The 27,510-nt window shown below is 34.6% G+C and overlaps 2 protein-coding genes across 2 annotated transcripts in view; one reads left to right on the top strand and one right to left on the bottom strand.

The window, feature by feature from the left end:
* Positions 1–234: 234 nt before the first annotated feature.
* The window catches only part of LOC106672311 (toll-like receptor 6), a 32,673-nt gene continuing 5,397 nt past the window's right edge, over positions 235–27,510 (bottom strand). The window contains exon 2 of the mRNA XM_014403637.2: positions 235–1,202. The gene's annotated coding sequence lies outside the window, so the exon portion shown is untranslated. The remainder of the gene's footprint in view (positions 1,203–27,510) is intronic.
* On the top strand, positions 12,818–14,010 carry LOC112126958. Its single transcript, XM_024227071.1, has 2 exons — positions 12,818–12,908; positions 13,120–14,010. The coding sequence occupies exons 1-2, from the start codon at positions 12,868–12,870 to the stop codon at positions 13,472–13,474; spliced, it is 396 nt and encodes a 131-aa protein (XP_024082839.1). The 5' UTR covers positions 12,818–12,867; the 3' UTR covers positions 13,475–14,010.

The raw sequence follows: 27,510 nt of genomic DNA, 5'->3' as shown, positions 1-27,510 counted from the left end.
ATAATTTTGAATTGAGCACAGCGCATTTCGTTATTCATATAGTTTAAAGTACTAAGACCCTCTTTCTGGAAATCTTTTATTTATTATTTATTATTAATAATATTATTATTCTTTCACAAGAAAACTCCATTCAGTCTTTTTAATTTTTATTAATATGTTAATTAATAAAGAACGACAATTTCCAAATTTTAACAGAGAGAATAATAATCAATTTCACTTTTTTTTTGTTATACAATACTTTACAATTTGTTTCTATACAATGAGACTAGTGTACAACCTAAACATTTAAACATCTCCTTCCTCATAGTAACCTACCTCAAAATATATTATAATTCGATTATAACCAATTGTGGCCATGTTCCACACGGTTTAATATTTTTTTCTGATTGGTTTGTATTCTATTGTACAATAGTCGTTAATAACACTGCGAAATAGACGAAAGCGCAAATTGAGTGAAAAAGTGAAAAATATATTTGGGAGTAGGCAAACTATAGGAACAATTCAACGGCCGGTCGAAAACGGCCCCAGAGATGACTGCCTTTCTTTACAGCTAGATAAGTCTACCAAATTTTGTAATCACATTAAAAATTATTAAAAAGTAATAAAAATAAAAAACGACTTGCGGAAGGGTTTTGAAAGACGACCACCCAAAAACTTAGGTCTGTCGACTATTTTTAACAACTAGACGAGTCTACAAAATTTTGCAATTAGATATTAAAATTAATAAACAATAATAAAACGACATGTGGAAGGTTGAGAGGCGAGTACCAAAAGGTAGGTTTATCAGTCTTATGAAAGCTTACATGAATAAAATAAAAAGTACATAGTAGCGGTAAAAAGTGTAAAAAAGAAATATTATACATATCGAGAAACTTTAGGTTGTACATTTGACAAAAATATATTAAGATGACAATATACACAGTCCAAGGGAAATTATAAATAATAAATTAATAACAAAAAAATTACATATATACACACAAAAAATCACTGGTAATCTTTAGTTTATCATTTTCTTGAATCCTTCCTTTTTCTTAAATATTATATTTTTCATCTCATAACAAGGCTTTTACCTTCTAGACAAATAGATTATTTACAGTCGTCTAATTCGTTAACATATCACTATTTAGAAGCGGAAACTTACACAGGCTAAATAATCACAAATGCCAAGCACGAACAGTACTGAAGTTCAGTTCACAGCACACCTGAAATCAAACAAAAGACACGTTAATAACTTCAAAACAGATTTGTTTAATATAATCAGCATTTACTGTAACAAGTATAATAAAATTGTAACGCGAGTGATAAGATATTTTGTCAAAGCCTCCCCATTTTTGTGGTTTTACTTCAACTCCTGGCATTATTTACAATACGATTAACACTAGGAGGTGGAAAGGACAAACGACAGGGAACACGACGAGAAGGGTTCAGGCTTAATTTCCTGCTACGGCTTGCCAGGGTCAGATGTCGCCTGGAAATTGTTCGACTGCCGGCTGCGCGCCTTCATTCGCCCGGTGTCAACATAATTTTATGCCTCCGTTCGCATTTGTTTAACCGTGGCAAATGTTAAAATGAACGTTGCACTTACAACAATTACTTTATGAACACGTTTCAACTAAAAGATCTAAATTTAGGTTTAAAGTATGCAGACATGGGAATATCAAGAATAGTTAGATTATCAAGTTGATACTACTCAAGAATACTCGATTATCTTTCATATTCAAGTATTAAAACAACAAAGTACAGGTATCGTACTACATAAATTTATCGATTAATCCAAAGTAGTTAACTATGAAACCATAACCGTTTTGTACTTAATTTTATTTATAAATTCATTTTTGAAAAACTTACATATCCCAAATCATATAACTTCAAGGCGGTGTTGATAATAATAATTTATCAACGTATTTAACGATCATTTTAACGCTTTCACAGACATAAATATATAATTATATTAAACAGGAAGCACGACAGCAGGTTAGCGACGGTAATACGAGACGAAATAAGAAGGAGGGAGTACTGGAAGAAGAGAAAAGAAGCTATAAATTGGATCGGATAGAGAATACTAGAAAAGTTAATGGATTTTCAAATTGCATCTAACAGAGTAATGCAAAGAGTAGTAGAAAGTAGAGGTCGTAATAAATCTAAATAAATAAATTCTTGGATTGAATATGAAAAATAATTTTTGTATTGTATAAATTCACTTTTCTCCACATCCTGCATGTATTTGTTAAATGTAAACAATGTTTGTAAATCCCAGGCACTGAAGATGATCTCAATAAAGATCGAAACGTTGGCACGATAAAGAAAATGTTTTTCTGAAACCTACATCACACCAGACCGCATCTCACGATTTCCGAATAATCATCGACTAACGGTCACTAATCACCACACATTTCGTAATAAAGATTCATTACTACATTGGCTACATCCTATTGGGTTAAAATGGTACATCTGATAGTATTCTCAATTTTTTATTGTTTTCCATTTTTCACAGTCCTAATGGGATTTTATTGATTGTTTGAATAAATAACCACATTTTATTCCTATTCTGTTCAAGTTTTAATAAGAGTAACTGCATAATATATTAACTCTAACGTATAGTCTTGTTTGTGTTCTATAACAAGTTTTACAAAAAGAAGCCAATAATGTGAAAATAATAATATAAATATTGTCGCATTGTGTATTTGTAACCAAGCCGATGATGAAACAACCAAGCAACAGGTTCATCACCCAGCATACTCAAAGAAGAAATCCCACAATAAGTCTTTTTGGCATTTTTTTATATTATAAGGTTTTATTATTTACATTTAGAGGGCTGATGATTAAAAAAAGTGCACAGAATGCTAAACGAATAGTCATGGTTTCTTTACACCTCTCATGATTGAAACTTCCAGATCACAACAATTTTCTTGAAATTGCGTTCGGGTGGCTGCAGGAATTTTAATAAATCCAAGAAAGGACGTTAATTAAAAGGCCGGTTATTAAATTAAGAGTAAATGTGGAGGGCAAGTTTAATTTACAAGAGCAGAAGCGAGTGTGGAGTAGGAAATATAATTTAACCTGAAAGTACTCTCTTTCCCTTTCAAGGGTTCCATCAACTAGACAGCCGGTACGACGGCGGTGCGGTCGCACAGGATATTTATTAATATATTATTTATGAGAGCGAAATATATATAATTTATGTAGGAGAGCATGGGCGTGGTGGGATCCCTTTACCATCAATTCGTTGGGCAAATGGCCGGAGGCTCCGTCGAGGAATAATGTGTAGTGGTGGGCCCGAGTTTTATTGCGTTACCGTGGAGGAAGACAGAGGGAATCTGGCGCTAAGCCCTAAGGCCCTACACAGTTACTAATAGCACAGACTTAGCTTCCAAACCTTGAGAAATCGCCTCTTTCGCCTTACATTCTCTACTCCCTCCGTCGAACCACTTTTATTGCATTACATTCCGTTATTTATTGATTCCTTACCATCCGTGTGACCAATTAGGACTAGGACCAAAAACCGGCCGGCCACCTTTTGATCTCGTCCGGGACTGTTTGTAATAGTCGGGCTCATCGATTAAAAACTCCCTACTTCGTTACACCGAACGGAGAACAAAAGGAATAACAATCCGGATTTGTCATCAATAACGTTCTATATTCGACGTCCGTAATCGAGCGCCAAGTTTAATTTCACGCTCCCGATTCCCTACGGAATTTGCCCGGAATAGCATCAACGGATGAGTAATTAACCGGTTAACCACCGATTTAACTCGGGACGATCCATTACAAAGAGGAAAAAATCTGAATGAAAGCGTAATACTGTTTAATCTCAGCTCATGCGACTTTCGAATATCTCATGTAACGATTTTTTCCAGGCCCTGGGGCGAGTAATTATTACAGGGATCCAGCTTCGGCGGACGAACAGAATGCAGGGGCAATCATTAAACAGGAAACGCCGATTAGCGTTCAAACGAAACCACGTGGAGCGATCCAATTTCAATACTTTCAACGGATTTATTGACTACAATATCAAACCTACGTGCATATTTACTACATATTTGCAAACAATTATACAAACTGACAAACCCTGAAATGTTAGGAAATGACAAATTTTCATACCCGTACCTGGCTAACTCCAAAAATATTGAACATAGATCAAGCTTGATTTACACTTGATGTGAAATAGTTTATTCACTCATTATCATTAAATGTCCATTATGAAGGGAAACAGCCAGGTAAGTAACGAGGTTCATTTGCAATAACGCATTTATGTCGGAATCGGCGATGGGAAGGACCCGGCTTTACTTAAGCCCGATATAAACTGTCTAATAGGTAAAGTTTACCACTAACCTGTTTAGGTCCTTATGTAATCAAAATTGAAAACGAAGGGGAAGCGGAATTTATGAAGCGGGACATGGAGGGTAATATGGCCGGATCCCATGAAATAACTTCCCCCGACCACTCTTATAGATTAATATCCTGTATAATTGGTCCGGTTAACCCCTCGGGTAGTTCGGGGGTACGCGAATTTACAAGATCCGGGCCGTTTCTTCAGGTGAGTTATCGAAACCCTCTTTCCAGAAAACAGCCCCACGGGGGTTAATTTATTTTATTTCCTAGCCAGTCCTTTCTAATAGCCATTTTATTTAAAATCGAACTGTTTAAAAGGTTTCTGTGAGGACGGGCTTTTAAATGTTAAGAGTGAAACAAATCCTTTGAAGGATTTATCTTAAATCAGTGATTATCGGAATAGAGAGAAAACACATGATAGCCCTTAGAAACCAACACTCTCCATTCCTTTGCAATTACAACACACTCTTTAATTATTTTTTATTCAGTGTTTTCACCATCGCAATAACCTCTTTACTAAAGATAATTCGAAAGTAAACTACATTAATTAAAAAATAAATATTTGTAAAACTTTAGATAAACGTGAAAAAGATAATCGTCACAACAAACATCCAATGAAAACGGAGAAATATTCTTCAATTACCAAGGTGCATTAATCTAAAACGATAATCCTTAACAACAACAACAACAACAAATAATGTAAAAATAGTTTAAGAAACATTTTCAACCGAGTGGAAGAGTTGATGCTTTTAAAACAACGGGCGGCGCAGGTTTCAAAGAGAACAACTTTCCCACAATTTGGAGTGTGACGTAATCCTTAAATGGAGCATGAATGTTTTCAAATTTCTGGAGAGAGAAAAAAAACAGGAATCGAAAGTGGAAAACTCTCACTTCGAAAATCATATTAAAAAGCTTTCAGAAAATCGTGTAGTATATTGGGTTAATATTTATAATGGGAGTTTCTTTGTATAAAAGAAATAAGTGAATACAGTACCTCCAGTTTTAACATGAAAACAACTATACTTGGGAGAAGTCCGATGATAAATGTCATGAAGATAAGATAAAAGATAAATTACGGAAGCGACGAGGATCCATCAACTTACATGGACATTTTGTTTGTTTCATATAAATCCTAGAGAATCTGACGCGTTCGTTAAATTTATATTGTACCTAAATGGTTCTTCAAATCACGATTGAATAATTTTTCATCATCGAAAATAATTTCGCGAAGCGTGTGAGTGGTTTCAAATTAAGAAAAAAATCATCTTCGGTCTTTTCTTACAAAACTAAATATAGGGAGAGGCGGTGAAGGAAAAACACGGTGAAGTATTCAATTACAAAATAATTAATGCTCTCTCCCTAAGCTCTCCGAGTGCGCAATTAAAGCAAAAATGACTTAAAGAATGAAGCAGGCCGTTAGGGGGCGATCCATCTTTTTTCGGTGGGAAAGACTTAACTGGCTGCCAGGATTCTCCAGATCTAATGACAAAAGCCCAGATAGGGATCTTAATAACTAAACGCCATTGTTCTAGGTGTGTATTTTGGTGAGGGCAACAGGAAACAGCGAGCTGATATCCGGTCCCGCCTCCTGTTTTGTTAATGACGTCGTATCCCCAAAGGAGGATTGGTCGAAAGGTGAACCAATTAGGTACATGCAAGAAAAAAGGTCGCGGACCGTAATTGAAAAGAGTTCAACAAGGAGGGGATAATCAGTTTGCGGATTATCGTTTCAAATTGTTCAAGATAAGAAAACCAACCATGCCATTATGTCTTTTTTAACCAAAAATATTCTTTCTGCTTAATAGAAAAAGAAACCTCCAGTGCAACAGGCAACAAGCTAACAATGGAGCTTTTCTCAACCCAATTTGGCCTGAGACCAATTTTGGCAGTGACAAACAAAATGAGCAGTATCGCATTACACACACCGTGCTCGATTAGCCTTTTAATACAATCGTGCTTACTGTTTAAAAATTGAGAAACCTTTTACATTACTCTCATTCCAAGGAAAATGATCATGAATAAAGAAGATTGTTGAATTGTTCATTGTCTCAGCGAAAAGACCGAATACTTTACCCTTCTGCGACAGGGTAAACTTTCCTTTTTCAGACTAACTTTGGTTTTAATGCTGTTGGTGCTTTCTATCTATATCTAAATAAAACGCTTACGGTGTTGGGAATATTCCATCTAGTTAAAATAAAATATAGCATTTCTCCCGATATTCAATGGATGTAAAAGCTTTTATAGCTTTCGGTATCTCTTTTTCACAAATTAAGACGATCGATAAGGGATATCTAAAAGACAAGATGTTACGACCGTCGTAAAAGTTGTTTAATTCCATCTTAACTCCTTAATCATATCCTTTTTTATATTTCTTTATTTTATCCATCTTATCCAATCACAACAAAAAATAATCTGAACCCAACGAAAATTCCTAGACAATATGAAAATAGGACACTAATAACATATCGATTCCCTTCCTCGTCTTGGTCTTTTAATTATTGGCGATATGCCATTTTATAATTGGAACAGATAAAGGGGATTCATAAATAGAAAACAAACTCGAGAAATTCCATTACAGGAATTGATAATTATTTATTAATTACATCATTAATGTTAATACAGTTGCAAAGGAACGACTCGACCAAATATTTTATGCTGTTCTCGTCTGATTTGAACAAGTTGCTACGTTGGTACCATTATAAAAGCGCTTATTGACGAAAATAATACTTCCCAAACATCACTGATATTGTTATAAAAGAAAACGACCGGTGGTTATGTTCGGAAAAATCAACATTGTTAGAAAATGAAAAATACATTGCTGAAAATGAATTTTCTAATAAAATAATCTAATCAGACTAAATTTGAAGAAAGAATCAAACTGTTTAATATAGTGTAGGATATAGGTACGATCTCGTAAAATGTGCTATTTCAATCAGATATGAAAAAGACAAAAGCGACTAATGATGAATTTGATTTTGGTAAACGATTGATATTTAGACATTTGCTTGTAAACACTCAACACAATGAGAAAGGAGAAGCTAGAGAGAAAGAAAGAGAGACAGTAGAAAAAGAAAGCAAGAGAGAGAGAGAGAGAGAGAGAGAGAGAGAGAGAGAAAGAGAGAGAGAGAGAGAGAGAGAGAGAGAGAGAGAGAGAGAGAGAGAAGAGAGAGAGAGAGAGAGAGAGAGAGAGAGAGAGAGAGAGAGAGAATACTTTATTCTGGGTCTAGAGTCCCATAAAAATAACAATAAGGCTACAAATATTTTTATAAATATGACACATGAATTAATGGTTTGACATTAACATATAGTGAAATAAATTGACATAAAACACATAATACAAAATATAATAATAATTATTTAGGGAAAATAATAGTAATAAAGAATACTCTGCGGTCTTGTGAGATTTTAAGCACAAACTTAAAAGGTACGAAAATGAAGGAAACAAGCTTTGTTATGTCATAAAAGGACCTAATAATATTAAAGATTATGTTGGCTCTGTTTGGAGGGAGATGAGGTGTTGGTACAGGAGGGAATTAAAAGAGGTACGGGAGGCGACTTTGCGGATTGGCAAATGAGAGAATTCCAGAGATTTGTGGCTCGAGCTAGGAAGGATCGTTCAAATGTTGAGGTGTTACGACGAGGAAGGTGTAGGTCTTTGGGAGATGAGCGGGTGTTAAGAGAGTCGACAGACGATTTGAATTGAAGTAGCTGTAAAATATAGTGAGTAAGGTCGAGGAGAATTTATGGACTAGTAAAGGAAGTTGCCTAGGAAATATTTCGTATGGAAGGAGGAATAAAGCCAAGATAGGTTTGGATATAGCTGTGAAACTCTGGACATTTCGAGGGGTGGCGAAAATAAATCTGACACACAGAATGTCCACTATTGTGCATACAAAAATGATTGTAAACGACTAAATTACATCTTTATTACCTCGCAAACCATAAGAGGAGACTCACAAGTGATTCTTTTATTGATAACGCTAGGTTTCACCTAATCAACCAAACAACCATTCCAATAATGATAGATAGACACGACTATCGATCGATGGTACGAAACACAATGCTATAAAATATTAACAACAAAAACTACATTACGTGCAGATAAATTTCAGTGAAAATTGGATCTGTTTTCTTGCCTTCTCATCCAGAAATTCAATTTCAAAAGGTTGTGCTCTTTAATTTTGATTCTCCGAACAAAATCGGTTTAATACCATACACAGTCAATCTCAACTAGCTAATAGTTTTATAGAGAAGTTTCCATTCTGAGGTAATCGGAGTCCTATTGGAACGAGACCCAATTTCAGTAAGGGTATAGAATTCTCCGTTTGAAAGGATCAATAAGCAAAAGTGATATTCTCCGACAGGTGAACGTTTACGATTGAAGAAAGGAATTCGAATAAATTCGTTGGATTAGATATTATTTTATGGCCCGGGAGTTCATCATCCACTCATCTCGGACGAGACCGTTTGAACCCGAGCATGGATGTTTATCCAGGAATATAATTTGGTGTTATTTCCCGTGTCTGGTCGTTTATCGCTGGATAATAGGAGGCTATCTCGGTGGGAGCAGTACCGCCGTCGGTTCCAGTATTACATTTACAAGCAATTAGTCTCCAGCCAGATCAGATCAGGTCGTATGGTTTATCCAGTAGGAAGCCGACCTTTGATAAGGGAGAAAACATCAACTATTGACAGCCTTAATCGTATCCCATCGTCCGGGCGAATTTTTCAACATCTTTCCCCCGACGGAAAGATTACTCTTCTCGGGTCTCCACTAAACCTTGTATAGCCCCCTTGGCATATTTTTTATTTTTAAATAATGACAGCTTTATAGTTTCCTATCGTTGAAGAATTTTTCATCATCGGCCCTGTGGTAATAGCTGTTTGTTCTACACATTTTTCAATTTTTAGCATACGACATATTGCATGCATTTCGTATAACTGCATACTCAACTCCCCAAACCTACTTGTCCGTTAAAATTATTTAAAGAATAATTTCTCTTAACTTATACAAACTTTATAACATTTTCCTCGTCATTTCTTTCGTCAATCTTTCACCAAACTTGGATTAGGAAAAAAGAAATGAACAACCTGCCAATAAAAATCCAGTTCCCTTTAAATCAATATCGAATGCCAAATGCCCAATATGGTTTGGAAGATTTAATTTTATCCTTTGAAACTGCAGCTATTCTGACGGTAAATTAAAAAAAATCGTTCTTTGAACATTAATCGAACAACTTCTTTATGTTTATTATAACGGTAAAATGTAATTTTCAATATCACTTTGCATTTGAAAGGGTATCGTGTTTTGAATACGTTTGACAAGGCCTAATTGTATGACCCTATCTTCTTTTCGTAACAAGATAACTCATAAATAAATACAACAGTTGCAACATCAACAAACCAAATATCTCTTTCTAAACGGAAAATGCAACGTTTGACTTGAATTTTCAAATATACAGGTAATCGATTTTATTATATAAGAACATTAAATTTTTTCGTTTAACTTTATTTTTTGCTGATATTGTAAATTATTCTTATAGTTAGATTTTTAACATTAAAACTTTTAGATTAATGAAATTTATAATAGTGCATTGTAACTGAAACAAAATTTTTCCAATATGTGTTTTTTTTAAAGTTATTTTACTATAAGTCCATTATCTAAATAAATGTTTATTCGTCCACATCATATCCCGTTGTTAAATGAAATGCAAATCGTAGCATTTTTGTTTTTCTATGATAGTTTAATTCACTTCTATGGATGAGTTTCTTAAGCAAAGTCAGCAATTAAATTTTATATGACCATAAAAAAAACCATTCTGCAAGCCATATTGACTGAGGTTCTACTAACAGCATGCTAAGTGCCCTGCACAACAACTACCCCGAGAACAAGGCAAAACAAGGCAAACAAGGCAAAACATAAAATAACATGAGAGTTAAAATGTGAAAAAACTTATTGCAACAGACCAACAATAGGAAAAAGATGCTAATCTAAAATAAACATCCCAGCACTATAATAAAGGCGTTCCGATGACCAGCTGCATACCGCGAACAGGAAAGAATCGAAGGCACGAGCAATTGCCCAGACCAAGGCCGTATTCCTTATTAATTATAATTACTTTGGGTTATTATAATTCTTTTAAAAAACACACAGACTGTTCTTCATTTCAACCTCTTTTAGCTCGATATAATGTTTTAAGGCGCATTAAAGATTAAAAACTTCAGATCATTTGCCCTTATATTTTCTTTTTTTTTTAGGAATGCCAATCAGTTCCTCCCTACTTTAAAAGAATGCCGCCCTGTTAGCCCCATTTTAATACTAAAATAATATTTCTGTTTAGAGCTTTAACTTACAAACAATTTCACTGTATATCTTAAAAATAACCAATTAATAATTATAATAATAACATAGTTATATAATAAGTTTGTGTAATATATGAACCTTTGCCCGAAAACCAATGTGAATGTTTATTTTCCAACATATATTATATAGAGCACAGTAAACAATTATAACTGAAATTTAAAGACAAACCAGTTTGCTGAAACAGTTTTACAGTCCGTAATTAAAAATAAATATTGCAACAAATATTAATAAGAAAAAAAAGCAAACAATCCTCATACCTGATTATTATCTTTTGTTGTTTATTTATTAAAATTACATAGAAGTGATATTGAACTGGAACTGGTTTCGACGTTCAAACAGCAATTATCTGCTACGTTTCGCAAGCTGGACGATCCCGAAATATTTCGTAACTAATATTACATGGTTTTTTAGGGTTTTTTTTTGCAAAAAATTTAAATTAGTGATTATACACTTACAACGTTCGGTAATTGTAAATAAAATCAACCATATTTGGATGTTTATTATTTTTACGAACACGATGTTCAAGCAAGGTAATTTTTTTCATAACTAGGGTATATTTTGATTATGTTTAATTAAGTTAAAAGCCAATACAGGTAGTAACTTGTTTGGCTTATTCAATTTAACCTGAACCGCTGAATATTTAAAATTTTCCAGAAAAACTAAATATTTTTGCTTTTCATTGGCTAGTTCTGCGTGTTTTATGAATTCGAAACAGATTTTTCGTTTTGTTTAAGGATAATAAATTTATATTTATAGACTGAAAATTGAGAGTGTTTAGTTTAATATTTTAAAAATAAAATGCTCTTTATACCAACACGTTTCATTTAAACGCATAAAATCGTCAGAGCCACCCACCTCAACTGCTGAAAAAACAAGACAATTTCGTTAACAGCTTTTGGCAAACAGAGTCCAACTTAAAGCAATTGGCAAAAGAGGATATCGCGTAGTAAAGTGGCATCGAAAATGGTTATCCAATACGCAATCTTCGTTCATGTTGTGTAACAGGAATGGACCTTTTTTTCGGGTTGGAGAAGTATGGGTTGATATGTGCCAAAGGTTTAGTACCAACACATCTACAATAGTGAAATGTCCTCCTGTTCAGAGGGATGACAAACAACAAAAATCGACTTACACTACCAAAATAATTAATAAAAAAAGAAAAACCGATACCCTGCTTCCACAATAATATCAATAAAGAGGCTTAACATAATCACAGACACATTGAAGATGACGAAATTTATTGACAGATCAACTCGGCGAGAATAGGCATACCAAGATTCACATGCAGAAAATCTTCAAAAACACACGAAAAGAAAATATTTTACTCTCGTACTCTGTATCTACGCATAATTTTTATTGCGTTTAGGGATGGTTAGGGTTAACTAGTTAACTAACCATCCCCAATCCTTCTTCTCAGAAGTATTAGGTCATTCACTGTTGCTGCTACAATTTTATTCCTAGGTTTTTACTGTATGCTAGGTTAAATCACCATTGAGCCGTTGCTTCGGATTCGTAAATGATACGGATGGCTGTTTCCTCCTTCTCATTTCATAATTGCAGTTAGGATCATCGTTATATATGTCCATGTTGTGTAGTTTTTTTCTCAGATGCCATTGACGGGTTTAATAATACTAACACTTCTCTGAGTCTAGCCCTCTCCAACTACAGCAGTGAATTTGGCGAGGGTTGTTTTAACATAAATTTACTGTGTATAGCGCCGTTTTATCCATTTCCCTATTTGTTTTATTTGGATCCTTTCAGTATAGGTTCGGGGTATATGTATGTCCTCTTCTGGCCAGTGTGTCTGCTTTTTCGTTGCCCAAAATTCCTTTGTGCCCTGGCACCCAATATATCATTAGGTTGTTGTGTTTCCCAAGATTTTGGAGATTTGGGATGGATTCACTGACTCTTATCGACGTGATTTTTTCACATGCAAATGCTTTAATAGCTGCTTGGCTGTCAGATGTTACGAGGTTTTTGTTGTCAGTGTAACCTCTTTTAAGGTTTTCTAGGGTACAAGCGTTCATGGCATGTATTTCTGCTTGAAAGACCAAAGTGTACTTTCCTGATGAGTTTGATTGCTCATACCTTGGGCTTGTACAAAAAACACCCGATCCGGTTCCTTCGTTTGTTTTGGAGCCATCTATATACCATATCACTGTATCTGAGGAATGTGGTTTTTTTACGTTTTAAACTTTCCCCAGAAAATACAGTAAGTTTAAATTAACATAAGTTTTACATATGTTTATTATAAAGAAATATGGAAATATGTAAAGAAATATATTGGTATATAAAATCGCTAGTCATTCATGTATTTTTATGGATAATTTGTACTATTTTGTCAATAAATTGTGCCTTCACGTATTTTTAAAAAAATATTGTTGGATCATAATTTTTGTTTACATTTGAATTTTTGTTTTAAGGTTCTTTGTCGGTGTTGAAGTGTTTTGTAGATACGTGGATGAATATCTCGAGTGGTTATCACCGAGGAGAATTATACAGAATACTCCATTGTTTAATACGATGTTGCTTTCAAGGAGAAGGCAAGGCTCGAAAAGGTCGAGAGGCGACGGTATTTTCAGAGTCAATTGTCTGTACGTCGAGATCAAGGATGTCGAGTGGGTCGGCGGCCCTTTTGTGTTTGTGTCGCGCCTATCCGAAGTCCCGGAGCCTGTCTCCACTCTTGTAATTAGTCAGGGATGTGTTCTGCTCGAACACGTGTTCGACCGTCTCCCGGGATTTTGCCAAAGGCAAAAACTTGTGGAAACCACCGGCTGAGACCATGTGAGCCGCCCGTAACGGAACCCGTTTCCTGCAATCAGGGCATTCCGACGCATTAGCCGACACATATGAAATGGGAAAATTAAATTATTACCCACTAAACGACCCCTTATTCTATACTATATATAGTTGTAAATGCGCTCTTTTCCTCATAAAATAACAGGGACCACCGAAAGGTTTAATTGTTCTCCGGTTTAATTTGTAAGTGTGAACACGGTTATTAACTGGAACAATGCTTATGTGAGAGCCTTTAAATGGTTGAAAAAAGGACGACCTCGACTATTTGTACTTAGTACCAATCTGATTAAATGTCTTTGAAGTAGAGTTTTGGTTTTTTTACTAAATTACAGAATTATGCTAATCTGTACGCCCGGAAACAAGTCCTTTAAAACTAACTGGATAATTTCGTAGTAGGGGTCAGAAATCATCATAAGATCGTTAAATTCACTTTAATCTGATTTAAATCAAATCTTTTGCAGTTCTAATGGCGTCAACTTACGCAAAAACGCACTTCAAAAGACATAAATTAAAAAATTAAGAAATCTTTATTGCATTTTCCTTACTCCTTTCCATTTACATGGTCAGGTAATTTTATTTTAAGGACTTTATTTTCATGATTTATTATATTTATTATCATTTTAACATGATATAAAATAACATTATTATCTAATATCTTAAAGACATTGTCATGTATTTACACAGTTGGGGAAATATTGATCTACTTAAAATTTCCTTCAATTTGAACATAAATAAATCAAAACTTTTATCATTAATATTGTAACTTACACAAACAAAACAAACAAAAACTATACAATTATTGAGTTACTATCTAAATATTAGTTGCAATCTCAATAAATATGCTTGCTTAGAATAACCTACCAATGTTGATGTTCATACAGAGATAAATTAATTGTAGGAATGAAAAGGTTAATTCAGTCAATACACACTTTAAACATAGAAGTAGAAAACACTTTTGATTTCAACTGAATTTGAAAATAATAACCTAACCACTCAGGTGTACATTTGACAAATATTTGACGATAACGACAATGTAAGTTATTGATTGGTTTTGTATACAAAAAGACAAAAAACCAGGCACTCGTATTTTCTTGTTTATTAAAAACTATATGTTATCAATCATTAGATATTTCATTCATGAATTTAATGAGTTTTAATAAAAATATTTACTTACGATAACTTGAAACGAAATTCACTAAAACATAGGGAAATCATTTAGTGCTAAAATAAATTGTTATATTAAATTTTAATCTATCATTAAATGATTTTTCGGTGTTTTGATTTTTTTTTTTTTTTCAAACCATCATAATTAAATCACTTTTATTGAAACTCACGTATTTCTGATCTCGTTTTTTTTTAAATTTACACTACAATAAATATGTCGTATAACGATTAATATAGCGATAGTTAGCGTATAGTATAGTTTGAAATAAACAACTTTTTTTTGTCTTTTAGTGTATATTATATTTAATAGTATGGTCTTTCACTATAGTAAAAAATGTATACCACGTACGAATATTTTATTCTATTATGTTATTTTTTGAGTTTTTCTTTTTAAAAATCCAATTTAAATTGGGAATACATAGCCAACACTATGAAAGAATCGAATTTTCATTGTTCCTCCCCGTTTTTCTATTTATGTAGACTGTTTTTGTTAATATTATTGTTTTTTGGACTTGTATTAGAAGTATATCAGTATTTCTCGCTATTTATGAAAAGCTATGTTTAAGCCATTTTATAATAATCGTTTTTACTTATTCAAAAACTTACTTAAAAATCAATGTCGTGATCGGTTATTACAAAAATTTACGTTAATTTGTACTGCACATCATTGGTATAACCTTTCCAGCTGAATAAACAATCCAAAGATTATCGAATAATCCATTTTGGCATTTTTTGTGTTGATATCTAATTTGAAAATATTTCTAAAGAAAAGTCTGAAATTTAAAATGTTACGGCATTCCGTAATGCAAAATAAATCTAGAAAACTTAAAAAACAAGCAGCTACATTTTTTGTGAGTATTGATTCTAGTAAAGCAGTAAAATTTGGTATCAATTAAATTCTCCTATTCAACTGTATTGTAAAATTGTAGAAGTAAGAATAATAAAAGTTCATATATATTTATCAGCGTTTCTGTACACTGGCATGTATGAATATCATATTGCATAAGAAAAATTAAAACATCTTCGCTGTCTCTTAAAAACTGTGCAATTGGCCATCTAATAAATAATTAATCTCATTGCTTTAATGATTAATTTAATAAATTGTACTCGCTAAAAGCTCTGTTGAATAATATTAACACGTGTCGTTTAATAAGGTTTTCTTCTACGAACAAACGTGACGTTCCCTTGTCAACGAGAGGTTTGTTCAATGTCAACGGAAAATCATTTTTTTGTCAGTGGTTACTAGTACATCCAACTGGGTCAGCCTATTATCACTTTTGGTCCTTGGTCCGAGGTCTTTTTCCTGGTGAAGGCGCACAGACGAACGTGTCCGTCTAAAGGCAACAGGACCGGTGATTATCAGCATCGATCGACTCGCAGACCACCCAGCATAATTTCGCAATTTATTAGCGAGGGTTAGTTGATGTTCCTTCTATTTTTTTTCTTTGGAATGCAGGTAAAACAACGTTTCCTCCCATTATGTTTTCACTTTATGAATCTGTCAAAATTCCTACAGTGAGAATTTATTATTTATTTTTTTAACAAAAAGGCGAAGGATTAGGTTTTAAATTGTGAGATTTGATCTAGAGGTCTGCGGGGTGATGAACCTGAAATTATGTCGTTTCAGGAATATTTTGGTCAGATGTATTTTGATTCCTAGCCGACCCTTTCTTTAACCAAAACATAGAAGATTAGGGGACCAAAATGTTTTCAAACGACTAAACTAGAAATCACATAATCGTTCCGTATTTTAAACCATTAATTGTATGAGATTGAGACTAAACATTGATATCCTTGGACATTCACTCATTTGCAATCTGGGCTAGGATCTCTGTAATGAATATATATTAATTTCACTCCAGCTGTATAATTAAAACATTTTGTTAGGGTTAATTATGCGCTGGAGGTAGTGGGTGGATGAGCTGAGATTGATAAATGGGTCCAGTGATAAAGAGCGACGGGCATTAGGGAAGACTTCGCCTACGGCCCAACACAATTTACCATGGGAAATTATCTTGTCAATACTTGACTTAGCTTCACTCGTATATCAGGTGCAGTATGTGGATTTTACAGTTACGAACTGTCATCGTACCTGCCGCCGTTTGTCCTCGAAAAAGGTATTAGTAAAACTCAATTAGACTTTTAAAAGAAAAGCTATTAAAGCTCAAAACCCAGGTGGGAACACGTATCCCGAATAATATTAATTATTGTGAGAAAGGGCTTTGTTCGGGCTTAAAAACGTGGGTGTACGTTGAAAAATAATTTCTCCTATCACGAGAATCCATCTTGAACCGAATTAAACGCTTTGAAAATTCGGTTCAAGACATACGCCCGCTATAAATAATTCTCATAAGAGTCAATCGTACCTTCTGCAATAAATAAAAAATTACTTCATAAAAATGTATGACGGACTTTGGGATAAAAGTCAGCCCGCCGACATGTAGATTTATTGAAATTACACCCACAAATTATGGATAGGGCTAAAGAACCACAAAGTTTTCCATTGTGGACTGTGGAATCAACGTAAAGATAAGTTTTGGACAAATCAGATTGGAACAATTTACAATAAATCCATTCAACTAAAAACAATTACACAATTTAAATTTAATCATTCGACATAATTCGATCAAACTAATGAATGAATATTGTCTTTGTTTTCTTAGTTTAATAAATATTCACGATTTCTGCAATTTTCCCCATCCAGAAAGCTCGCGAATCAAGAGCATTTTCGCTAGGTGAGGATATGACCCGTTGAAGTATCATCCACACCCGACTAAGGATAGGCCATGCGAGGTTTGCACGGACACTTAGTTTTTTGCCAAAGCCCGCGTATGTGTCCGGCATACAGAGAAAGGTTGCTCAAAGTGTCTTATCTTATTGAGGGGTGAAATTTCTTGGCTTGAGCAGCGCATACCTGAGTAACCTGTTACAACTTATATAAATCCAAAGCCTATCCAGAAAATGATTGATCTCTGATTCTTGCATAGATAAAAATCATTTGACAAGAGCTTTTTAAAAACAATAGGGCTAATCCTTAGTAATTATCTGATCATTCATTGTTCACACTTGTAAATATCAGGTCTATATTATTTATTTTTTTTTTAATTATATGTAGAACCTAATTGTGACAAGCATAAATTATACAAGCTAATGAGTGATCAGCTATCTTTAATGAAATAATCTTATACCCAGGAAACCATATATAAGATCTTATTTTTTATATATGCTAATAAGTGTATGATTATGATTACCATATCCACATCAAAACACATAATTGGTCCGGTTTTTATAATTTTTATTTTTAATCAGAAAGAAAGTGAACTGTTTTTTAAACAACTTTTCGATATTGGTGCGAGTGGGAGTCCCGTTTGACAAATGCAGATAATTTGAGGGCCTTAACGCAAATATTAATAATATTCTCTCCTTTGCCCTCTCATAAAAAAGCCATGTTTAAATAGAAGCCCGAGGAGACAATTACTCAAGAACACGAGGCCCGGCTTAATATTAATTTTCAGCTAACTACGGACCCGGCTCGGTTATAATGAGGAAAGAGTGGGTCGGAACCAGTCCTCCTCCCAGGGAGGAAGGCTAGTTTTTTTTTTTTCATCCCATCCCGTACCAACCATGTCTCTTATCTAATACAAGATAACACACAAACAAGTATACGTTTAAAGAGCCTATACACTTAATTATCCCACGTACCGGCATACCCGTTAATATCAACAAACGCAATAATTGGCGAGATAAGAGCAGCCCTCCGCTGTTAATTACGGAGAATTTGGAAGTCACGTAAAGATGAACCATTAATGAGAAAGCCTAGACACACACTGATATTATAATTACTATATCTGAGTAAATCTCTCTTTTGAGGATATAGAAATACTTTCGACAATGAGTTTGTTTTCCTGTTTCCAAGATTAATCCAAAACCCCAGCCCATCGTTGGTTTTATTAATTAACATCATATAATTTTTGAACATTCAGATATAAGCAAATAAATTAAGGAAATTAGAGAATTGAAAAGTCGTGTAAAGCATTAATGAAAGAGAAATTAACTGTTCTAATCTGAATTCTGTTCGATCAGAGGCGAAACTAAAAAGCAAATTAAAATAATTCGTTTACTTTTACGTTACCTGTTTAAATGATGTTACATTAACATAATGATTGCTCGGTCACCGATTAGCAGACGGTCTACTTTACAAATCCCCACGGCTAAAACCACTTTGTAAATTTAAAACGAGAGATTCGCCGAGTTTCGTGCATTTTTGCAGTTAAAGCCGACCCAGCAATAAAACATCCTGTTTCTGGCTGACTTTACTGGATCTTATCACACCATCCGTACCGGGCTTATACTACAAATTAAATTAGATTTATTAATTTATTGTAATAAATCCTTTAAATTAAAGTTAAGGCTATCAGGGCGAAGACGGGACCGGTATAACGGCGATTGTGAGAGCGGTATAAAAACTTTAATCGCCTGACTTTTGATTAAGGCCTGTAATGCGATTTTAATTATGCCCCCGATCCTGTATAGTCTAGAGCATCGTTTTCTAGAAGTACTTGAATATCAAGTGACTCCGAGATATATACAAAATGATCGATTTATTTTACGGAATGAAAATTAAAATATTTATTTTTATCCGTTCACAGCATATTAATCTACGCGGATCGAATGAAGCCTTCAAAATTGATTGGGCTAAATAATTGGACAGCATAACTATAGCCTTAACCGGATTAGAATGAGGCAATGTTTGCTCCCAATCGTAATTTGTTTCAACAACCTGTATTAATAAAAAAAGCAAAACCGGCGCCAGAAACGCTTGCAGAAATTAATTACACTATCGGTAATTAAAAAAAAGTTTTTAAAAACAGCCTGCTTTTCAACATATGTTTATTCTTAATTAATAAAATTTGATCAATTCGGTTTTAAATATTTACATCGGTTGACCTTTCTTTTATCACTCAAATTTAAAAATAAAAAAATCAATAAGTTCAACATTAAAAAAAAGTCAGATAGAAAGTTCACACATTTATGAGTGGGCAAGAGCATCTTTGCATGTATTGTACTAATCACTATCTATCCAATCAACTCGTACTATGCGTTCAAAAATAAAAATGTAAACATTCATTACATTTCATCAAATTACAGTTTTTGATCAGTCAAACGGTGAAATAGAAATAAAAATTCTCGATATCAAAGTGATACGAGATCGAGCAATTAACTGAAACGTGTATATTTTAATTGAAAAATCCGCTTGATTATCATCAATTCCCTATGAAATAATAATTTGAACCGATGTGAATGTTTGATATTATGTAATTAAGCTCCATTCAACTTTTTGTTTTTCTTATGTCATAACAAAAACTCAACGATTATCACGTAAGTGCAATGTAAATGTTGATAATAAATGGAGGTTTTGCTATTTTATAAAGTTTTATTTGTAAAGATTAAAAAATTTGTTTCTAATTAAAAATTAAGGAGATAAAATTTGTTAACAATTAACCACATAAAGATAGGAGACCTTTGATTAATATTGTCATTTTGTGCACCATAACCGTCTTATATTCATATGCCTTATGGTATGGCTTGATCACCAACTAAATCAAAAAGTTACCCAGATTTAATATTTAAGCTGGTGTATGTAGGTAAGGTGTTCCACTTATATTGTCTTTTAGTATGAAGTTTTCCCCGAGAAAGTATGTTTACATCCGAGACCGCGATATAGGTTAGTGGCCATCATTGTCCTGTGGTATTTCGTATCGGGGACGAGCGGTATTCGACAGGATGTCATGTCAAATTGTTAAATTGGCACAAGCATTTTTTAAGCTACATCTTTGTACGAAAATTATATGCAATCTCCTCGAGGAAAAATTTTATTTTCAACGTTACTGGTTTCAAAGGACAAAACTACCTCCTAAGAACTGGCGCCCGAGAGTTTTCCAGGTCAGATTATAGAATGACTCATCCATAATTGGTGTCCATCGGGTATCAAAGGCATTTGTTGGAGGATCTCCTTGTTGAAACACACTTTCATTACGTTTTTTGTTGTCGATTAGTAATGGGAGTAGAGGTGGAAGAGATCAGAGTGGGGGCTGAAATACCAACAAGCCAGACCACCTCCCCGGGACCCCTTAATAACAATAATCCAAGGCAACCTCCACTTAACATACCAGCAGCCTGGCCCTCTAAACGTTTCACTTTAGCAACATCCCGACTCAACATCAAAATCTTTACTCAGAATCCGGATTAGAATGATCCGACTCACGAACTGGATAAGCCATGGTTTCGTGTAACGGTCGACTGGAAGCCAACGTATTACAAAGGGATCCTTCACTGGGTACTGCTCACATAACTTTTGGAATATATTAAACAAAGATAATATTATTCAAGTTTTATAAACAGGCTTTTGATTTGTTGATTTTCTGCATGAAGTTACATTTCGTTTCTAGTGGGATATAATGAATTCTCACGTTCGGCCACTACCGGATGTAACACGCATTGCATTTTCATGTCTGGCTTTAGTACATATTAAAAGAACGCAAGATTGAAATAGGCCACAAAAACTTCAAAAATAATCATTAATGATCATTTTATGAATCAAAAAATCCTCATCATTTCCTGTAAATATATGACAATATTTTACCACATATAATCTATCTAACTTATTCTAAATAAATACTTGGTAAAATTTCCTTCCAGTCTTTAATAAGATTATGGACCTCCTATCAAAAATAGACAAAATGAACTACCTAAAAATAAAGAAATTACATTAACCAATAAGCGTTAATTAATATCATAACTTATACAGCAGTAACTTGGACATCTAACAAAATATTTTCCAAAATCGGTGCTGTTGAGATGGAATTTTGGTTAAGGTACATTAAAAAGACATGGCCGGGCCAAAAGCGAAATAAGTCAAGAAAGAAATGGAAATTGAAGAAACCGTTGGAAAGGATCATTAGACTAAATTAAGGTGGTATGCATATAAGACATGTCCCAAGTTAAATGGCCGGTGAAGGTGAAGGAGGAAAATAGGCCAGCGAGTGCGAACATGCGTGGCAGAACTCCAGGAAGAAATGGGAGCAAAAGAACGATAATTGATAACCGAGGGAAAACAATGATAATGTAGTACTAAAAATCTAAAAATCTATCTAAAAATCATACCTCTGTTTCTGATAACAATCAAAATTAGTATATGTTTTTGGGCCGAGGTGACCCTGGTATATGTCTTATTGGTCTTTATTTGTCACAAGATTTGCCATTGGAATTGTATGGCACTTGGTAATTTTATCCATTTACTACAGTACATTTTATAATGTGAAAACTGAAGGCCTTAAAATAAATTATAACTTTGTCATAGGTTACCCAAGTCTACCTATTATCCCCGTTGTTCATGTGTGTTCATCTCCACATACCTGCCGACAGCCATCCTAAACTACCTATTGTTCCACATATGAGAAGCAAATCCAGTTACATAGTTATGACTCAAAATTAGTTTGAATGATTAGACACGTCAAGCTGCCTTTTAGAATATCCGTACAATCGGACATTTATGTCTTTACACATATCCGAGAAACCCAATGACAGTTTTTCCCAAAACTAGCCGTTCGGGTTCGGCTTCGTTTTGGTAACATGACACATGGCCATCTTTAGAGTTTCATCCTAGTTAGACCGGTTCTAGCCGAGTCGAGAACTCGTTCTAGCAGATATATCTCGAGAACAATTGTTCTATGCCGTATTCTAATAGAGACAGTGTTTCCCAGGAAGGTGGGTCTGGTTCGCCCTAAGGGGGCGACACGATTGGGCAGCGGGCATCATGACTCGGCATAGCCTATGTCACCGTGATCTCCGAGATATCTCCGACCGGATCTGCCCTGTTGAAAACTGACAACAATATTGTCGGAATCGGTAGGAGGCCGTTATCTGTTTAATTTCCTTGGTGTATTTGTGCGGATGGCAGGCGCGCCACAAGGCGCACGGGAGCGGCGGTCCATGAAATGTGGGCGGAAATCACTCCGAGGCTCCCCCTTCTGCACAGTCACCAGGCCACAGTTAAGTTTTTTGCGTGTCGCCTCGAGCGATCGGCCGCAATTTATTGGAACCGGAGACCTCGGATCAAAAAAAAAAAAAAAAAAAAAAAAAAAATATAATTCCACCCTTCGTATTTCTTTCGTCTTTATTTCTACACTATAAAGCCTCTTCTTTGAATCCGCCGCNCTCCGAGGCTCCCCCTTCTGCACAGTCACCAGGCCACAGTTAAGTTTTTTGCGTGTCGCCTCGAGCGATCGGCCGCAATTTATTGGAACCGGAGACCTCAGACCAAAAAAAAAAAAAAAAAAAAAACAATAATTCCACCCTTCGTATTTCTTTCGTCTTTATTTCTACACTATAAAGCCTCTTCTTTGAATCCGCCGCCGGCTTCACTTTCATGCGTTTGTCAACAAACCGTAAAGTAATTGGACCTTAATTTCCAACTCCTCTGCAACCCGGCGGCTCGCTGTAAGGAACTTTCATACGTGAAACGAAATACGTTGATTTAACTTCTAATTCTCCAAAGTAAACATTCGCAACATAAACACATGACAAGGAAATCTACTATCACCTTGATTAATCTTCAACATACTCTTTAATTCGTAATTCTCGCTTTCACAAGAAGAAAGTTGAATGTTTTCAATTTCCCGGTCTGAATGTGTACTAAAAGTGTTAAAACAACAAACTATAATCAATTTTGAAATTAAACTTTTCGTTGCCGTTGTAGGGCCGTCCATTCTCGCTGAACGTGCGAAAGGTCCTGGCTATGGGAAGGCCAACAAGTCTGTCATAAGGTGCACATACAAATTGGATTAGACCTGAGTCTAAAGTCTGGTTAAAGATAAAGAAATGCTAGGAAGCGTTGGTTTTGGATTCACCAACTACTGTAACCTTTTTGGCTTATTGTAACTTTCTTAGTACCTTAGTTCATGTCAATGTATGATACTTCTCTTAAGTCATTGGGTCATCACTGCAATTCTTTTTCCCGGGTATTCTTGGTACCCTACGTTATCTCTTCTAAAAGCGATTGCTTCACATTCGAAGTTAATATGAGTGGAAGTTTTTTCCTACGCATTGCATAGCTTACAAATGACATAATCTATAATAATTGAATATACCCTTGTTGTTTGTGTTTTCTCAGATGCCACTGATTCTATCAAACTGTATTACTGTGTTTCCAAGTATGGTGGGGGTTGTTTAACATATTTACTATAGAATCTATATAGTTGTTGACTTGTTTATTAGGGGGATATTTTCTGAGACATTTGAAAAAAATTAAAACTTGACGCCACCGTCACATGTCTGGTGAAGCAAGTTATTTTTGACGCCAACATGGCGTCATCCGCAGTGAACGTGTTAACCACGAGTTGGCACCTCTAGGCTTACCTTCTCATTTTGATTTTTGTGGGCTCATTTTGTGATGGAACAGTCTGTGTTGCAAATCCTGATCTGGCCAGTTGGTCTGCTTTTCATTATCCAGAACTCCTTTATGTCCTGGCACCCAAGATATTGACAGGTTGTGTTTGCCCAGATTTTGAAGATTTTGGATGCATTTACTGATTCTTTTGGATATGACATCAAATTAAATTTTTATGTTGTCATTAGTAGAGCATGTATTGTCGCTGAATGAAGGTCTAATGGGAAGCCCAATAGATGGTAACGACCTGTCATAAGAAGCATCTACAAGATTAGAACTCATCCAAAATTGTTAATTTTAATTGTAGTACAAAATTTTGGTTGGAATGTTTTTTCCTGTTTCTTTATTATATTGTGGTTTGTGAATCGTGAAAATTGTGGGATTATCCTCTTCTTTCAGTGATTTTTCTATCCTAAAGCCAATTTTTTAATATATTTTTCTGAGGTCGGCGGGGTGATGAACGTAAATTTTAAACGTTTCCGGCCATTCTGGCCTGCCTATCTTCGCTGCTTGATCATATATTTTGTCATAGAACACATTTTTATATTAAAAGTGAGGTTGTGATCATTAATTATTCTTAATTACAGATGTTTCTTCGCCAATGTACCTATGGGTGTCGGTTGTTTTTGAATCAATCTAAACACCTTCTGTCTTTTGAAATCATCATACATACTGTGTACCTTCTTCTGTCCTGATTGTCATTCGACATGACAATGCACGTTCCATAAGAAAGTGAAGTGAGCTGGGTTCGAGTGCCAAGTCATGCCAGTATTGACCCGGTAGGCAGGTTGTCCCCAGTTTTGTGAAGGAGTAAAATAAATATAGCCCCTTTCTTGACATGTCTTTTCAAACAGTACTTTTATTTACAGACCGAAATTAAAAAGATCGATATATTGTTCTAAATCGTGTTATTACATGCTTTATTGAATAAATAATTTAAGAGTTAAAACTTATAACCGCAACTCGTTCTGGCCCTAAAACTAAGAAATTACTGCAGTCTATCTTTATAATCGATTCGAACATTCATTTTCCAAAGTGCTGTGATAAAGGTGTAAGATTTCATAGAATGTCTCAACGTAACGATATCTCCAGTGATTTAAACCGCCAACCCAGTTGTTTTCTTACATTACAATCCAAATGGGAAGTTGTTAATTACTCATGGGGTCTGGGTTTATCGATGCCGATATCTCACTGACTCCGAATCAAGATTGTTTGATCATTGTCCAGATGATACCAACGAACCCGTGTCAACACTATTTCGATTCTTGTTGGTCACAGTCTTTGACTTTTTGTTCGCTAAAAACTTAATCGATAGAAAACTTTCATGATATTAAGACTCTCCTTCAAATCCGATATTACATTTTAGACAGAAAAACTTGTTGTGTGCCGGGTCGTAAATAAATTATTAGTCGCTCGTTTCTTTTGGTTATTTGCATTACTTTCAGTTCAATTTTACATTTTTGTTGGTCTATCTCATTCAAAACGTCTCAACTACATTCATTTTTTTAATTTATCTTCACCCACCAATAAACACAATTATCGATCGCAGTCGATAATTTCATCTCTCTAGCTCATCAATCGAAGGAGGAGCAACTCTGCTGTTCCATCATCACGATTATCTATTTTAATAATCATTTCATCAACTTAAGTAACTATCGTTTTCAAAAAAATAAAATATGGCTTTATTTCATTTTAAATTGTAAATATTAGTAAGGGAAATTATATCGTTCATTTTTCACATGTTTTGTTCATTATGGCTTAGTATTATTTAATAATAAATAGATCATCTCTTTTGCTATAGATGTTTTTTGTGTTTATTTGTTACTTCAATAAATTGTGACCTTCTTAGACGCAATACAACCTCACCTTCATAGTCTTACCTGAATTGACAAATTGGAAAAAGGTTTTCAAATAAACCAAGCGAAAAACAAATGTGAAGTGTACAAACTGTTTTAAACCTATTTGACAATATAAGTGCATAAAGAGCATTTACTTGAAATGTGACTTATGGACGAAACACTACGAGCATACAAGAAGGGAGGTAACTTTATGTGTTTCATAAGACCCACAAGGGGTATTTTCTGAGCCCGGCCTCCCTCCATCCTTATAGGGGTAGCTCAGGGGAAAATGCAATTTTGGTCACGTAAAAATATCGGGGGTTGAAGCGCTCGTCCTTGGTCGGGGGAGGGGTTGGAATCTAGCCCGGCTATACACTTTGAGGCCAAAGTTAAACCATCAAGGCCTTAAGATGTAAGTTTGGCACGGGATCAAGTTAGGAGTGGACCCAAGTGGTAAGTTCTTTGTTCACAAGCTACAAACTAATATAAAGGCTCATCTTCTAAAACAATGGCAAAACCTGTCTCTTCTTTCCTTGTAATTTTTCACTTTCTTAAGCCATTGCTGAACACTGTCCTTTTGAGATTTTTATAATTAAAACCGGCCTCACCTAGGTTAATGTCTAAAAAAGAAAAAGTTATAAGATGCTGAGTTATTAGACCGGTCGGGTTCCTCTTTTTCTCCCTGCCCTTTCCCATGTCAGCCAATTTACTGTTACCGGAATGGCCTTTTTTACCTGGCGGACGCTTCTGTGTTATTTATGTTTTACAAGATAGGAAGGATCCGACTATTAGAAAACCTGCCGGATTTTAAATTATCAACGATGTAACCTAGAAACGCCGGTTGTTTGACAGCCTGACATCGATATTCGTTTCAAAAATCGAATTGTGCATATCACTCACAAGAAAGTTCTCATGATCATAATAAATATTAAACTAACAATAAAATTAGGCACATTAATACTTATAGATCGAAGTCACAATAGCTCAAGTGGTAAAGTATTTAATAGCCGAAGGCCGTAGGTTCGAATCCCGCTCGTGATACTGACTTTTTATCTTAACCAATCCCTTACATAAAGATTAATTAATTGAAAGAATTTATTTGTAACGATGAAAATAGATTATCGACCTGCTGGATACAAGAAGTTCTTTTCAGAGGATCTTCGGCAGAGGTTAAATTTAGGTTCCAGATGCAAGATCTTCCTCTTCCGAAGATCCTCTGAAAAGAACTTCAGAATTTATTTGATCAATCGGACCACGAACTCTAATGGATTTAATTAATACTTATACTTCCGAGGTGAATTTTACGTCTTGAAAGTCTTAACAACAGGGAAAGTTAAGAGTGAAAAAATTAAACGCCAATTTCTGCAAAATATAGAGCATTTTTACACCTGATAATCCTTTTATCATGGTGCGACTTTAGCAAGGGTCAAAAACTTAAATGAGATCGACTTTTTTAATTTAAAATATTTATTTGAATGAAATAATCAATGGGTCAAAATTACTGAACGATTTATTCGTAGAGCGGGTGGAATAAAATAATCCAATTTTAGTAATTATAAAAGACG

This window comes from Cimex lectularius, unplaced genomic scaffold (genome assembly GCF_000648675.2).
Source record: "Cimex lectularius strain Harlan isolate CLEC.00 unplaced genomic scaffold, Clec_2.1 scaffold161, whole genome shotgun sequence".
In the NCBI taxonomy this organism is placed as follows: domain Eukaryota; kingdom Metazoa; phylum Arthropoda; class Insecta; order Hemiptera; family Cimicidae; genus Cimex; species Cimex lectularius.
The sequence above is the reverse complement of the archived record's forward strand: the minus strand, read 5'-3'. Positions and strand labels throughout refer to the sequence as shown.

Excerpts from the sequence above, each read along its gene's own strand:
- LOC112126958 (XM_024227071.1), top strand. The coding sequence starts at position 12,868 with ATGTGGTTTTTTTACGTTTTAAACTTTCCCCAGAAAATACA. Across the intron at positions 12,909-13,119 it reads AACTTTCCCCAGAAAATACA|GTTCTTTGTCGGTGTTGAAG; the intron begins GTAAGTTTAAAT and ends TTTTGTTTTAAG.